Genomic DNA, 16436 nt, shown 5'->3' with positions numbered 1-16436 from the left:
ACTATTTACCAGTGCTGTTTATGCATTGCATTGCAATTTATTTCTCATTCAGTAAACTCATGATGTTAGGGTTTCCCCAAATTTTCTGGACGACTTAGACACTGTGGTTACTGAGGTGGAGAGTTGTGAATGGATTTGAACTGATATACTCTCATTCTATAGACGTCTTTCTGAGCTCATCATCTGTTTTTGGTCAAATTAAATACTTATAAGACTCATTAGCTCTGAAAGACTCACTATAGATGGACTCAAAAACTGTTACTCAAGCTGCTTTCAGACATGCACTTAAGTCTGGGCATTTTCCTAAAATTTCCCAGAGGCGCTGTATATGAGAAGGCAAATGTCCAAGTCAGTTACTGTGGCCATTTTCAGGAACTTTTCCTTCCAGCCCTTTAGTAAAATGTCCAGAAAATATGAGAGTGAGCCCATGTGAGAATACAGCAGGTAAATGTCCAGAAAAGTCACAGCCAGCGAGTGGGCATGTGTAGGACGTTGCTAACACACGATGGATGCGAAACTGGCAGACTATTTAAGGATTGCTGCCTGCCTATATGTCGCTTCAGACTCTTTCGTTGATTCTGCAGATGCGTCCAAATTCTTGTAATATTGTTGTCAACCCCAAATTAAACATTACGGCTGAGTCAGTAGCTTCGTCTCCCACCGTCTGCACTGTGCTGTAAACAAATACACAGTGATTTCCACAGAGGGATTTATATGCCACGTCCTGCTTCCTCCCTGCTCTAGCCGGCCGCCACTCCTCACCTTAATGTTCAGGAAATGTTCCTGTTGTTGTGTTAACTTCTGACCCTGACAATGTCCCATGTGAAAGGCAATCTGTACAGACCCAATGACCTGGATTTTCCAGAGTTTCTTTCTGAAAATAATATCTGTAAAATACCCTAGTTACACTGGTACTCTGTCTATATCTGTTGTAAGGAATGAACACATAATTGATTGGCCCTGAACTATAAGACAACCCCTCACCTCTGAGCAGTAGAGAACATAGTTTTCTTATTATAATAGGGAAAACCCTGCACTGTACATGGCTACACCCCACCTGTTTATAATAACATTAATCCAAGCTGTTGGTTAGCTGCTCCTCCTTACCTGACCTTCTTGTCCTTGTGTCTTTATTTTGATTATGCAATGTTTCTAGCTGCTGGACTATCCCCTTTTTTCTTAATTTTTCAACTGGCAGAATGACTTAGACAGGGCATGTAGAGAGATCACCCAAATTATAGATGTGATCCCTGCAGCAGCTGGTTCATCAAACACATCTTGAGCAAAGGAATGACTCCTCTCCTCAGACCAGGGCCGCTGCACTTGAGCTCTATGAGTTCTCTGGGAAAACGGTGTGTCTAAAGTCGGTTCTCCCCTACCTACTGTTTGTAAAGTGATGTTGGAAGCCCTTTGTATCATCGGTCTGTGCTGAGTCTAATGTGAGCATAGAGCTCTGATATACTTTCCCATCAGAGAATATGATCCAGATGAGTGATGAGGGGGAGGGTGGAGATGAAAGTGTGGGGCTGTGTCAAGGACTGTTATTACACATTTCAGAGCTGACTTTTCCTTCCTACACCAGGATATAAAAATGCCCCCCCCAGCATCCTGACTCACGATTACGTGGAATTCATACGAATTCTAGTGCATTACTTTTAGTAGTATTTCCTACGAAATCTTGATAAGAACAGCCTGCTCCGGTACAGGGTCTATTATATTTTCATGTGGTCTGTTTAAACTCTGTGTGGTCTAACAGGTTGCTGATGACTCAGACAATTCAGAATCCCAAACACTTATAACTTTGGAATTGAAACACTGCTGCTTTATGAAAAGGGCTTTTACAAAGGAAAAAAAGAAAATCCAGATTTGTGACTAAAAGGTTAAAGGAAGGATAAAACCTTCATAATGTCTGTGAATATGTACAGTAGGTGGTAAATAGAAAGGTTGTTTCATTCTACAGTGTTTGGGTTTATAGAAAGGTTGTAACGCCTACACAGTGTAGCCCAGTTCGCCTCAGATAGCTGTTGAAGTATTACACCATCCTCCCCCGTGTAGAGCAAGGAGGGACAGATGATGGATGACCTTGTCTCTGTTTGTGAAGCCTGTGTATCAACACTCTTGGCTGTCTGTTGCGTGACATCACGTATCAGGTCGACGGGGGTGTGAGCCCTCAGGAAAATACTAACAGCGGGAGGATGTGTATTCTTTCGCACCCTGAAGAGACAGAGTATGGTTTGTTATAGGTCATCCATAATCCTGCTACTTCAGAATCTCCACAGATTCTTGGTTTCGCAGACAGGTCAGGGGCAGAACCCGACCCATCCAAACATCTGGATCTGCTCAGTGGGAAGCAGGGGAAGACAGCAACTTCTTGGCACTCGTGTGTATGTACAGTATGTCTGTGTGTTTTTCTCTGAGTAGCAAACTGGGGATTGCCCTTGAAACTCTGAGAGACAACTTATGAGTAAAACACATTTGGAAAAGTCCGAATTATATGATTATTGTCACGTTCTGGGAATTCTTTTAGTGCTTGTTGTTTCAAACAAGTTTTGCTGGAGTATAGTTGGATGTAATGTAAATATGAAGTGGTAAATTATTTTAGGAATCAGTTTGAAAGAGGCCTGGGACAAACATGGATCTTGATGGAATATACTGCTGCTGTAAACTTTCATTTCTAATTTCTCTAATAGTCTCAGAAATGTTGCCTTTAAAAACTGGCCGGTGACGTGAAGAGAGGAAAAGATGCAGACAAAGAAAAAGTTGTACATATGACATGAAAAAAAGTTAACTGTGAATGGATCAATATGATATGTTTTTTGTATTTCTGTAAGAACGATAGAATGTTTATTGCAAATCTGACTACTTTGCACACATTGACCCAACATCGCTGCCTCAAAAGTTAGTTAAATATGATGGAGAATAGGAGCAAAGATAAATCTGCTGCTGTGTTAACATGAATCAGCTCATTTTCAGGGCACAGACTCAAAGTCATGTTTGTCACTATCTCCTAGGCCTTTTCAGACCAGAACACATTTTACATACTGTATTACGTGAGTGATTGAGCTGTGCTAATGGTGCTTTAAAAACGTTGGTGCCTCATTGCTTATATCCAGTGTGGTAGCTGCGTATAGATGTAGTCTCCAAGTCCGCAGAGCAAAACCAATTTGGAAATGCAGGAAACCTGTATTCACTCAAATGGCCAGCAGGGGCAGGGGGTGAAAGAGAATCAGTTTCTATAGAAGTCTATAAGAAAATGACCCTTCTTCACATTTGATTTATAACATTGTCTTAAGGAGTTTATGGTCTCAATTACGTGTGGATAAAGTAAAGTATGCATTAGGGCCTGGATACCATGTGATTGACAGCCAATACCATCCAATGGGTGCATGCATGCAGTGTCCTCGAGCTCTCACCCCCTGCTCCTCCAAATATTGTAACTTGTAGTTTCATAAAATCCAGATGGCGCTGGCCAAAATGCCAAACTTGAGGCTTCAACACGACCAAAACCAATGGGTGATGTCATGGTTTGTTCCCACTTGGGTAGATGGGATTAATTAGGTGGCTGTGTATTAAGGAAAAATATGATGCTAATGGTGATCTGTGCTCACCATTAGCAGCCTCAGTTTGGTGATACATTAAAATGAGGTAAAAGGGAATTTTGACAGCATCACACAAAGAATCATAGAACATTAAGCTTGTGTCACTGCCAAACTTTGACTGTGTTGCAGGCCCAAGTTTATTCCTTTGTTGTATTGAGGGCAGTTGGTCACTGTGTGGGGAGATGGTAAGGGCTTTGCAATTTTCATTCATTCATTTAATGGAGGGTTGTGCTGAGATGGAGAGCAGGGGCTTCAGAAACCATGTGCTTCAGAAACACACATTAACAGCAACAGGCTGGTCAATCTGCAAGGCTCAGCACTTACAATGCTTTTTGCTGTCAGGGCCCCAGGGCTCTGGATCAACCCGAGTCAGCGACATCTTTGAAATCCCTTCTTAACATACGTTCATCCTGTCTAACTTTGAGTTTATACTTCATTTGTCTTGGTATTAAGTTTAAATCCCCAGTTTGCAATTCATTTGATCTTGTATCACTGAATTGGTTCTATTGTTTATCTTATGATTCTGGTTTATTTTGCTGCCCTCTTGTACGCTGATTGTACGATAATAATTACATCTGTATCAGTTGAACCATTTTCACTTTTTAACGGGGAAATTACGAAATTCTGTTTCAGCTCAGAGAGTAATGTTTCATACACATCACCACCACACAGTATTAAGGCTATTACTAAGTTGTCGAGAGATGGCCGACCTCTTTTTTATGGGCGACATATAGGTAGGCAGCAATCCTTAAGGGCTGTAGGATTAAGTGAGGTGTCTCTAATTGAATTAGATCCTGACACCAATAGGCCGCAGCAGGATCCATGTAATTGTGACCGATTCTTTGCCCTGTCTTCCCCACTTGTTCACTTCTTCTCTCAGTGTTTGTTGCTGGGTTCATGTCAGGAGGGTATTCAGGGCCACCTGGCAGCTTTTCAGTTGTGATTACTGGGAACACTGTGCAGAGTGTGTTCATGGCGCATTTCCAGGCAAGCAGAAGTTACTCCCATTCTTTATGTGACTTATCTACATGTTACCCTCCATGTCCTGCACGGCTGCCACTCCCTCTGATTTTCTGCCTTTGGCAGTCCCACATCTTGGAGGAGTGGCATATCCTGACGATTTAATTTCCTTTCAGTGTCTGATGCCTCCCCCTCTAGTTCCAGCTAAGAGGAAACAGTTCTTGGTTTGGTTTCCTTTCTCGTAGTCATTGCTGTTTCCATTCAAATGCACATTTCATTATCTGGAGGAGTGCAGTCATCTTCAATCATTTATGTACTTATATCTACTTTTGTAGCTGTGGTCACTGCTCAACAGCTTACTATTCTGTTGACTGATAAGATATGTGTCAATACTGGTTTCCGTTTTAGACATTGGTAGTGAAGCAAGGAACCTGTGGAATCATTGGATTTGTGTGTTTTTTAAGTTGTCCTGTCAACAATTGTTTTTAGTCTATGGGGAAAAAGGCGTTCTGTACTTTAAGAGGATTTTTAGTTGGAGCTCAGAGGGTGACCATTGGAAAAATATGACAGCAGAGAAGACTCTGCCACAGTGTGTCCAGTTATTTTAATATATCCACGGGATCCCTGCAGTCTGTTGTGATCCCCCTTTGACATAAGCCTTTAATACACGGTGCATCACTTTAGGTAACTATGTGTCTAGATACAAATACTAAGACTGTGTGGGACATTCCCTGTCAGTCACTGGTTTGTTTAGAGTGATTCAGACTTTATCACATGGTTATTCTGGATGATGTGTTGTTGTGTACTGACAAGATTAATTTGTGCCTCAGAGTTCAGTCAGTTTGAAATAATCTTCGGGGAAAATGTTACAAATCAAAACGAGGCACAAATTGACATATTGACTTTTGCTTCCGACAAAACACACACACACACACACACACACACACACACACACACACACACACACACACACACACACACACACACACACACACATACACACACACACACTCCCAAAAAAGTTTTGTGGTCCTGCACTCTCCCATCTCCTGAGGCTCAGGACCATTCACCTGTCTTTTACACATGAAGGAATAAGTAAACTGACTCGAGGCCAATTATCATCAACCAAAACCCAGATGTCAGTGTTGTGTCACGTTCCTCCTGCTTAAACATTTGAAAGTAACTGGTGTTAAAGACAAGACAATCACTTGAATCTGACGTACCAAACTCTTTTGCTTCTCAGTTGGGAGGGTTTGCTGCTTTTCTGCTCTTTTGTGATGATAAATAATATGGGATAAAACCACATTTGGACATCTAGTTGCAGAACTAACTAACTAACTCATGTATTACATGCTTACATATTAGTAACTTTTAACGTGAATATTTCATACCAGCTTTTAAATTACAACTCATTGTTCAATGTGCGTTATCTGGTGTCCCTGTATGTAAAGTAGTTCAAACCAGCTCAGCCTCCAGTAACTATAACAGTAACATGCTGCTTATACACTGATGCTTCAACATTAATCATCTAATGATGTCATGTATAGTCATTTATTAGTCAGAGGCACAAAAACAGTACTTTACCTCTTTTTACTAAAGTAGGTTTTGTAGTGCAGGAATTTCACTGAGTATTTTTTCTGTTAATTGGTTGTTGTTTCACCGTTGCTGGATGACCACACAGATTTATACCCTTCAGTCTGTGAGTGTGTGGAACTTGGTGCAGTTTTGATTGAAGGTTGGGCCCTGGTGGAGGTATGCACCTTTCTCTCTCTGTCCCAGACTCAGAATTCTGTCTCCGACTACGCCACTCACACACATACTTTATGAAAATTGGTCTCAACAAGAATCTCGGATATAGAGTTCTGCAATCAAAGGATTAGTCGTCTAACCACTATGGCTTTCTGTTGCAGCGAGATTGGAAGGGTGTGAAATATGAATAGGGGTGATTAGCTAGTTGGCAGACTGAGCCCAAAATGATCAGCGCTGAGTACCGTGCAGCCAGTAGCCATCTGATGCCCTGCTATGCTGAAAAGTCCTCTGAGTGTCAGCAGACCCAGAAGGCTCAGCACATGGGCTCGGCCGAGGAGATTATGTCTCCTTGAGACTCGCCAAGATTCTCAACTCTCACGACTCTCTTATCAAGAAAGAAATCAATTAGGCAACACAAATAGGACATTGACTGGACCACCGAGTGTTCTGTCGTAATTTTGATTTAGATATTCTTCTTTTTGAAGCATATTGTGATTGTGTGTGATTGTGTGTGTGTGTGTGTGTGTGTGTGTGTGTGTGTGTGTGTGTGTGTGTGTGTGTGTGTGTGTGTGTGTGTGTGTGTGTGTGTGTGTGTGTGTGTGTGTGTGTGTGTGTGTGTGTTCTGCAGGCTTGTGGAGTCAGGGAGCAGCAGCAGCGTTCAGAGCTTGTCCCTATCTGACTGTCACCTAGTGGAGCTGGATGGAGACACCCTGCGTTTGTTTGGACTTGGAGCCCTGGAGGCCCTGGAGAGGGGATGGGGAGTTCAGACCGCCGGTGCTGTCACCGTAATAACCTTCCGCTACATCAGCTTTGACGCCATCGTACCGACACTGCCGCGAATAAGGGTCAAGTTCCCCAATCTATCGGTGAGGGCACCAGTCACATAGAATAACCCGTGGAAGTGATGTTAAAATTCCCCCAGAAATCATCTGCTTTTTTTATTTTAGCCTCTCACTTATTTTAAACACTAAATATCATTTATCACCAAACTGCTGTGTCATGACACTGAGAATGAGGATTTGGGAGGTGTTGGCTGATGCATATTTGATATCCAATTGTAGTCATTTGTGAATCTCCTGCTCAAACATACTAGTTCCTTCTTTGGTACAAAATTACCTTCAACACATTCTCGGGGCAGATCGTCTATGGTCTGATGATGAATTAGCCTCTGGGGTGATGGCCAATATTTTGGGCTTCAGGTGTATAGACTGGAAAACCAGGCCACTGTTCGTCGTACACTGTTAACAGACTAGTTTCTTTTAACACACGAGAACATTTGGCATATTCACATGCATCTATTCGATTACTCTCGATCTAATATGTCATCATTACATCATTTTTAGAAGGCTGTAGTAAAATGTGCACTGATTTTAAGAGGGAAAAAGGAGTATACCAGGCTTGCAGGGCCTATGTGCGTATGTGAGCAGGGGACTCTTGTTGCTTCTGCACAAAATGAAATACGGGAATATTACTTATCATTTTTTTGATTTTCTGTGAATTGACCCTTAAATATTGTTTTTGCAAAACAAGTTTTACTGGTTTGGTTATCGTAGTGTAAGGCAAGTCCAACAATAATCATATTCTTTATATTAAATGTGCTTTTATTATAGCTCATTCTTGGTTTTATTATTGTAATGGATGGTCATGCTAAAATTTCTGTCACATGTTTATTGTTTTAATTCTTTTATGAGTGTGTTTTTTATTTCTTCTAATTTTATATTTTTGTGTTTTTGCTTGTGTGAAACCCTCTGTTTTATAAAGTGTTCTATATAAATAAAGATATTATTATTATTACTATTATTGTTATTATTATTATTATTAGTAGTAGAAGTAATAGTGAAAGAATTTGGAATTATATGTAACATGTAATTAAGTTGACATTTTTCCAAAGCCCCTCACAGCTGTTCAGCAGCATCCATGATTTAAATGATTCACTGTGACAGTCTGAACCATGATCAACTCAGACAATAGAAACAGATAGAACTATATACTGTTGTTCTGCTTCTCCGAAACTGACTTGTTGCTTCTTCCACAGCACCTGATCTTCCTGGAAACCAACATCAGCCGTCTGGCGCAGCTGGCAGCCCTGGCTCAGGTGAGGCGTCTGGATCAGCTGACCATTCACCCGGAGGGAAACCCCATGGTCGCTCTGTCTCTGTGGCGCTCCTTCGTCATCTACCGCCTCCACCACCTTAACCTGCTGAAGATCAATGGCCAGGAGGTGAGGAGCCGATAGATCATTTCTTCAGCCCCCCTGCTGGCATGCTCGAAACAAATGTAGTAACCAGCTATGAATTTCACTCTTAATTATAGATGTTACATTTATTTTTACATTTCTTACATAAAGGTGTCTTGATTGCTTAATATGTTTAATTGTAGCAAAAATGTTGTCACTGCAAATTTAAAGGTTCAAGGAATGATTTGAAAATATGCTCATTTGTTTTGAAAATAAGTCCATTAAACATAAATCTTTTTATTATGTAGCAGTGGGTCAGCGCAGCTTAGCATAACGACTGGAAACAGCTTGCTGGTTCTATCCAGAGATAATATTATTTTCCTTTTTTAGATAATTACTTAGCATGCTATATATCATTAGTTAAATCCAGACATTACAGGAGGTTATGTGCTGAATTATGTCAGGGTTCTTATGGGACTTTCAGATGGCTTCCTGGCAAGTGGTCCCAGCCAAGTAATAGTTGGACACAGCACCTCCCATGGAATGGCAAATTGTCTTTATCACACTTAAGTTTTTGTTTGGATTAAACCATTTAAATATAGTGTGTTAGCTTTAGCACTTCTGGTAGTGGGATTTTGTTATCTGCAGTCTGACAGACACTCATGCTGTGTCCAATTTGTATGCCAAGGTCGGCTAACTGGCAGTATAGAGTTATAAGTTATAAGAGTTATACTGAATGTTTCATCTAAGTCAGAAAGTGTTTCTCTCAAAATGGCAAACTAATATTTTACTGTTTCCAACCTTAAACTAGGAGCCCATTGGAATGAACCATCTGAGGATTTTGCCTCTTAATCCATGTGTGTGTCTGCCTCAGGTGACCATGAATGATGTGATCGCTGCTGAGCGTGTGTTTGGAACATTGGGTCATATAGCAGCCACAGAAACTCCACGTTATCGGCTCCTGCTGCTACTCGAGGAGTCCAGGTGAGAACTTTTTTTGCGTTAAATATTTAAAAAATGTGGGGATTCATAAAGAGTTACAGCTTATGAGTGCGTATGCTACTGTGCATGCATGTGCATGCCTGTGCGTATACGTTTGTGTGTGTGAGAAAGCGAGACAGAGCCTGGCACTGAGGAGCCAGGAGAATCAGACTATGTGTCTCAGGGTAAGGGTGGGTATTTGGCACTTCCACACAAACATTCCTCTCTCTCCCCAGCCAAAAACTATTGAGAGCTGTCACTGTCGGTCAATGAAAAACATCCTCACAAAGCAAAAATAATCCACTGAATTTGTCACGCACAAGAGTGCATCTTAGCAAAAGACAAAAAATCACTATTTTTGAAGCTGCAAATATTTGACTATTTCTCATAAGTTTACCTAAAGATTGGGACCTTTCCAGGTTGAATCATGTGTAAAGTTAAGAGAACATGTTGATCCCTAAGTACTTTCCATTGTGATTGACATAATCACAATAATGTGCAGGAGAACATGAAGATTTCAGTGGTGCAAAAAAAAAGGGAAGTGCATGCTCCATGAAATATAAACACAATTCATTAAACCCTCTCATCACTTATTGTTGAAAAGCACAGCAGTGTCTGAGCTTCAGTGTCCTCACTTAGTGTCAGAATCATGTTGAAAATGAACTCGTGAACATTAGGACATCTAACTCCTGACTGTATCTCGCCATGATTTATACACACTCTGTTATGAATAGGTAATACACAAAAGGATTATTTTCATCAGTGTTGAAATCTTAATCACAGTTTGCTGCATGCAGAATTACTTCCCTGAAAGTCAATTATATCCATTTGTAGCACTAAAGGCTGTTAGATTTGAAGTCTTATCCCTGAAAAACCTTCGTGCTGCAGACTTTGTTCTCTGGTTTCAGTTCATTTGCACATATAAAAAGAAATTGTGTGCAATTTGCTCGGTGCATTGTGGGTAGGCAGCTCAACACTGTCGAGACATCAGAGGAAGACCCTGACAATCCCAGCGTTTGAGGATTTATTCCCACTGAAAACCCTTGTATGTTACAGTGTGTTAAATATTACTGCATTAAAACAAAAAAACAATGTATATGACAATAATCAATTTATCCTTTAGAAATTATTTTTTAAAATGTGTGAACTACACTCAATAATTACAAACATCAATATTGTGGACAAGACTGTGTCTGCAGCGTAGTGTCTACTCAATGAATTATCCTGGTGCTGTGAAGTAGTTGTATTATAAAATTCTTAGTTATAGGAATTTTTATTACAGATTGCTTTGGACTGTCTTCTGTAAAATGGATCATTTGGTCAGGTGTTGCACTGTAAATATTTTGAAAGGCAAATCACTGCTGTTTCCTGCTGAACAGGTTCATCTGCAGCCATCACTTCCTTTATAAGAATTGCTGAGCTAAAGTTGTCTAATGTTTCAGTTTCCCCCAAAACTTTTCCTTCTGGTTATTTTCTTTCTTCCAATCAAAGTCATAGTTCCCAGAAAGTATTGATGAAGAGCTGTTATGAAATGGGTTTTCAATTTTCCGAGGCGCAGTATAAACTTCCTCAGCTGCTTATGTGACCACTCTCTATACAATACTACAGGCATCAACCATATCCTCATCACGTGTGGTAGCACTGGTTGGATGCTGTACTTTGATAATTATCTCCCTTTATTTGATGTTTTAATTACACTGCTGCACTGGGAGGAAGTTGTCATGAAATAAAAAAAAAAAGCCTGAAGCATTTTGAACTAGAAAGGCATTCGGAGAGGGCATACCGCCGCCAAGGCCAGCAACCTATCTCCCCATGTTAAAGAAAGTTTCCTGTATCCGCCTGTTTGTCCAGATTCACTCCAACATGTGATGGGTTCTGCCTTGGGTCATTCTGCATCCTCCCACAAAATGTCATGGAACAAACAAACACAGATGAAAACATTATCTCTTTGGTGGATGGGGATTTTCATTACAGAAGTATTTTCAGGTCGTTTGATTTCTACTTCAGTTGATGTCTTGACCTTGTTCACATGATATCAATGAGAAGAGCTAATGTTTACTTCTATCTCAAATTTCATCTGAAACGTCCCCACTGAAGAGGAGACATCACAAGATCTTTTTTACTGAATGCTCCCATTGCTCAATGCCCATGTTGCTTATAACATCATATTATACAAAAGGCCACTATATTGCACAGGACCTTTAAATAGACTTCATTGGCCCTGTGTCTGCAATGCTCAGTCAGCAAGTGACATATCATGTTAACTCTTGGCTCACAGCCCAAGGGAAGACAAGTAAAGTCACAGGGTTTGTATCAGTTATCGTATTGTTACAACACACACACACACACATATACACACAGAGGTCTGCTTTGCTTAAGCGCGTTTCACCTTGTTAGTCAGAGTAATGTGTGATTGTCTCTCTCTCTCTCTCTCTCTCTCTCTCTCTCTCTCTCTCTCTCTCTCTCTCTCTCTCTCTCTCTCTCTCTCTCTCTCTCACACACACACACACACACACTTTACAAACTGTCTTATCCCATATGGAATGTTTGCCTGCAGCCTCCTCCAGAGAGACTATTTCAGCATCCTGGCACCGGCCTGTGGAACATGTTGGTGCAATAGTGTATCACATGAGATGACACTACTGCTTTAAGTGTTCACATCCTGCTTCTGAGTGATAAGACTGCAATTGAAACACCAACATAGAAATGTTTTCTGAGGAAAAATTCTTAATATTTTATTCAGCCACAGTTTGATTGCCGTCATCTTTTTTGGAAGAATGGAGCCTAAAGTGAGAGTGTTATTTGATGGACACAAGAACACACCTTTATTATCTTGGTGTTACTGACTTGCTGCCACAGGTGTCTGTGTGTCTCCTCTGTGTCTGACTCACTCATCTCTCCGGTCTCTCTTCATCCTCATCAAGGAAGCGTCAGCTGCAGTTCCTGTTGGAGGGGCGAGGGCGGCGCCCGGGGCTCAGTCCGGAGGATCTGCGAGACAACGGGAAGCTCCTGGGAGAAGGCCTGAGCAGAGCGCTGTTCAACTACCCCAGCAGAGACTGCAGTGCAGAGAGCCCTGAGGTCAGTCCTGTTCTAATCACACCACCCCAGTGGTTTGAGAGACTGCAACAACTCTTGAAACAGATTTAAGTTACAAGTTCTCTTGGCACATCAACCCATTAGTCTAAAAATTGTGCTCTACAAATTCTAGAGTTAGCTCCTACAACAGCTCACAGTCTTGTTCAGGAGTGAGGACACGATGTAGCACGGGATGGACAGGTGGGTTGGTTCAGTGTCAGCAGTAATGCAGACATTGGATTGGACTGTAATGGCGAAGAGGAGCCATCTATATTCCCTTGCTTAGGATCACAAGCTCTTAATGATCAGAAGAACCAGGTCGTGTATACAAGTGGCCGAAATGATTCTTTTCTATCGGGTTGCCGGGCTCAGCCTTAGAGATAGCGTGAGGAGCTCAGACATCAGGAGGGTGGTCGGAGTAGAACCGCTGCTCCACCATCTCCAAAGGGGACAGTTGAGGTGGTTCAGCCTCCTGTGTGCCCTCCTTGGGAGGTTTACAGGGCACACCCAACTTGGAGGAGATGTCTGGGATACCTAACTTGGCTGGCTACATCCACCATGCGATCCCTGATAAGCGGATAGACAATGGATGGATGGACCTGTAAAGAACTCTTGATGAACAATATTCTCCCTGTGGCCGCTGTTCCACCAGAAATGTGTTGCAGAATCTTACTTTGTCAACACCACGTACACTCACAGAGCACTTAATTAGAAAGACCATACCGACACTGGGTAGGGCCTCCCTTGGATTGGTGGCATGGATTCCACAAGATGTTGGAAACTTTCCTCTTTTATCAGCTGCACATTCAAGCTGCCAATCTCTACTTCTACCACAAAGATTCTGCTGGATTCACATCTGGTAACTGGGGAGGGCACCGAGGTTGCTGAACTCATTGTCATGTTAGTAAAAGCAGTTTGAGACTTCTGCTTTGTGACATGGAGCATTATCATGTTGGAAGAATTCATTAGAAGATTGATAAATTATGGCCATGAAGGGAAGCACACGTTCATAATAATATGCCATCTTAACCAGCCCCAACTGTCAGCCCAAGGCAGTTTAGGTTTATGGATTAAAGCTGAATTTTGCCCAACCAATCTAGATTCATCGTTGAAATCTTCAATTGTCCAGTTTTGCCTCAGATTTCTGTTCTTGGCTGACAGGAGTGGCTCATGTCAGTTGCTCTTCTGCTGTTTTAGCACATCTGCCTCGACATGTTGCTCATTCTGAGATGGTCTTCAGCAGAAGAGCATCTCAGCATCTCAGAATGAGCAACATGTCGTAACTCACTCTCTACAACTGTAGATAGCAATCTACAGTTGTAGAGAGTGAGTTACTGTCGACTTTCAGCTCCACCAGCCTTGCCAATCTCCTCTGACTGCTCTCATCAACAAGGTGTTTCCATTTGCAGAAATACCACTCACTGGATGTTTTTTCATTTTTGCAATATTCTCAGTAAACAAGACAGAAAGTTACGTAAAACACAAAAATTAGCCTGTCGAAAAAAATCTGTCTTATCGACATCTCAGAGCACTTTACTAGTTACAAGTGACATTTACCCATTCAAGCTCACATTTATACGGCGCTTTTTCTATCACACACCACTCATACACTGTCAACACAGTTGTCAAGTGGGAGTTCAGTATCTTGCCCAAGGAAACTTCGGAATGCAGACTAGAGGTGCCGGGGATCAAACCACCGAGCCTCTGGTTAGTGGACTACCCTCTCCACCTCATGATCCACAGATGCCCAAATTATGCAATGATCAAAATCACTGCGCTCACATATCCCTGTCCTGATGTGTGATGTGAAGCTCCTGACCTCTATCTGCAGTATTTTACGTACTGCACTGACGCAACACGTTTTATTGATTGGATAATTGCATGAATAAGGTAAAGGTGTTCCTAATAAAGTGCCCAGTGTTGCATGATTTCACTTTTATATACTACTTTATTGTGATTTATAGTTAAAACCATTTCTATGTTCCACTGCAGTATTCCTTATGCAAATAGTTCAGTTGAGCAAAACTATATTGTCGTGTGAATTTTATGTATGTAAGACATTGGATTTAATCCTCATGGATCAAAGAGACAAAATCTACTTTCCTGTGCCGTTTGCTGACAAATGGAAACTACACACTCAAAACAAAAATAAATAAACTCCAGACACCAATTTTTGGAATCTCAAACCCACTTTCAGTGACTGAATACAGCTGTTATTACGCCTTCTTGTTCCAAAATGATTTAAATCTTTCCTCTCTTCAGTTCTACAACGACTAATCCGGGGGATTTGGGACTATGGTTGATTTAGCCTCTGAGAGGCTTCATTTTTTTTTTTTTTTAAAGAAATTAAATGAGTGGTATGCATTTTAGCTACCTCTGCCATTTTTTTTATGATGGAAAGCATCAGCAGAGCTAATGCAGTTGCAATCGGATTTTATTTTCAAATCTCAGTTTTCTCTATGTTGTACAATATTTGGAAGCTGTGGCTTGTACCAGAAGACTATCATTTTTTTAGGCTGACATATTCTATCTTTTCCATGAAGATGAAAGATTAAGCTATATTTATGAAAAAGAGGGGAAAGAACTTAATGCAGAGCATGTAGGACTGGAGTTGTGGCCAATTCCAAGGGAAACATGAAACAAAACAAACTATATTGTCTTGACCAGGATTAGTCATCTCAAGTCTCAACATAGACTGAACATTTTATCATCACTCACTCCATTAATGTATAGTGTGGAACGCACATCATCTGACCTTGAAAGCATATGTTGGGTGCTGTTATTATACTTATGCTCTCACAACATTCTATTTTCTTTTTAAACGCACATGTATGTTGACATTCTAAAGAACCAATATCGTACTTACTAAACATGTAATAGCTACATGTAAACAATGATTAATCTGATAAGTGCACATTTGATAAATTGTCAATAAGATCAAATGTTCTTCATCCAAACTTGTTGAAAAAGTTGCCAAGGATATTTTGTTATTTTCTGTTATTACAGTAAAGTTATGACAACAGTCAGAACAAAACAACAAAAATGACTTGCTTTTCCTTCCCTGACAGGAGAGCACAGCGGACTCGTCGGAGCGATCCACCATGATAGAGACATACCTCCAGGAGTTGGTCCAAAGGTCATCAGACACAAACCTGAAGGGCGAAGCTCTCCATAAGCTCTGGCCCTCCATGTTTGCAGAGATGGTGAGAGACTCTGTGTTGGAGATGAGGGACCAAGCGGCCTTCCGCCAAGCCAGCCTTGCAAAACTCTCTGACACCAAGTGAAGAGGACCAAAGTTTCACTCTGAGATCACTCAAACACACACACATGAACACGTGGACATAGTTTTACCCGGGGCCTCCAGCGCTCACTCTTAAAACGCCATCTCTAACACATCATCACTTAGCGACTTTATCAGTTATTAAAATCTTTGAAAGCCGAGGGTGCATTTGCCCTGTGTGTGGGAAACTCTTCCATAAGACTTAGATTGTTTTAAACATGTCTAAAGAAGTGGCGATGACAAAGGCGTCTTGATTTGAATGTAGATTTTCACTAAAATCACTGGTCTGATTCTTCTGTGCTTTGAGCAGCGACATACTTGAAGAAAGTTAACAAAGGACTCACTGTGCATTGTTGTCCTCACGGAGCATCTTCTGCACTTTAAAAGCCTTCTGAATGACCCCTCCTCACCGTGACTGTCATCTGCTGAAAATGACTAGTGTCTCTTTTCTCGAGACTAGAATGATTTTCCTGTCTCACATCTTGTGTTATGCATCAATCTCTCACTTTCTCCTGCTTGATGTAAAAAGAAGGGCACAAACAAGGACAAGGACCTTTCTTGTTTACCACTTATTTTCTGTATTGTACTTAGAATTAAACGATTCTGTAATAACACA

General features: G+C 41.1%; 1 protein-coding gene across 1 annotated transcript in view; it reads left to right on the top strand.

Annotated features, from left to right (window-relative positions):
* Positions 1–16436, top strand: part of LOC117759183 (leucine-rich repeat-containing protein 49) — a 40753-nt gene extending 24317 nt beyond the window's left edge. The window contains exons 14-18 of the mRNA XM_034581140.1: positions 6937–7174; positions 8344–8529; positions 9359–9468; positions 12390–12543; positions 15609–16436. Coding sequence (XP_034437031.1) covers positions 6937–7174; positions 8344–8529; positions 9359–9468; positions 12390–12543; positions 15609–15824 — 904 coding nt within the window. The 3' untranslated portion in view covers positions 15825–16436. The remainder of the gene's footprint in view (positions 1–6936; positions 7175–8343; positions 8530–9358; positions 9469–12389; positions 12544–15608) is intronic.

This window comes from Hippoglossus hippoglossus, chromosome 3 (assembly GCF_009819705.1).
Source record: "Hippoglossus hippoglossus isolate fHipHip1 chromosome 3, fHipHip1.pri, whole genome shotgun sequence".
Taxonomy (NCBI): Eukaryota; Metazoa; Chordata; class Actinopteri; order Pleuronectiformes; family Pleuronectidae; genus Hippoglossus; species Hippoglossus hippoglossus.
Note: the sequence above shows the minus strand (reverse complement) of the source record. Positions and strands in the feature narration are given on the sequence as shown.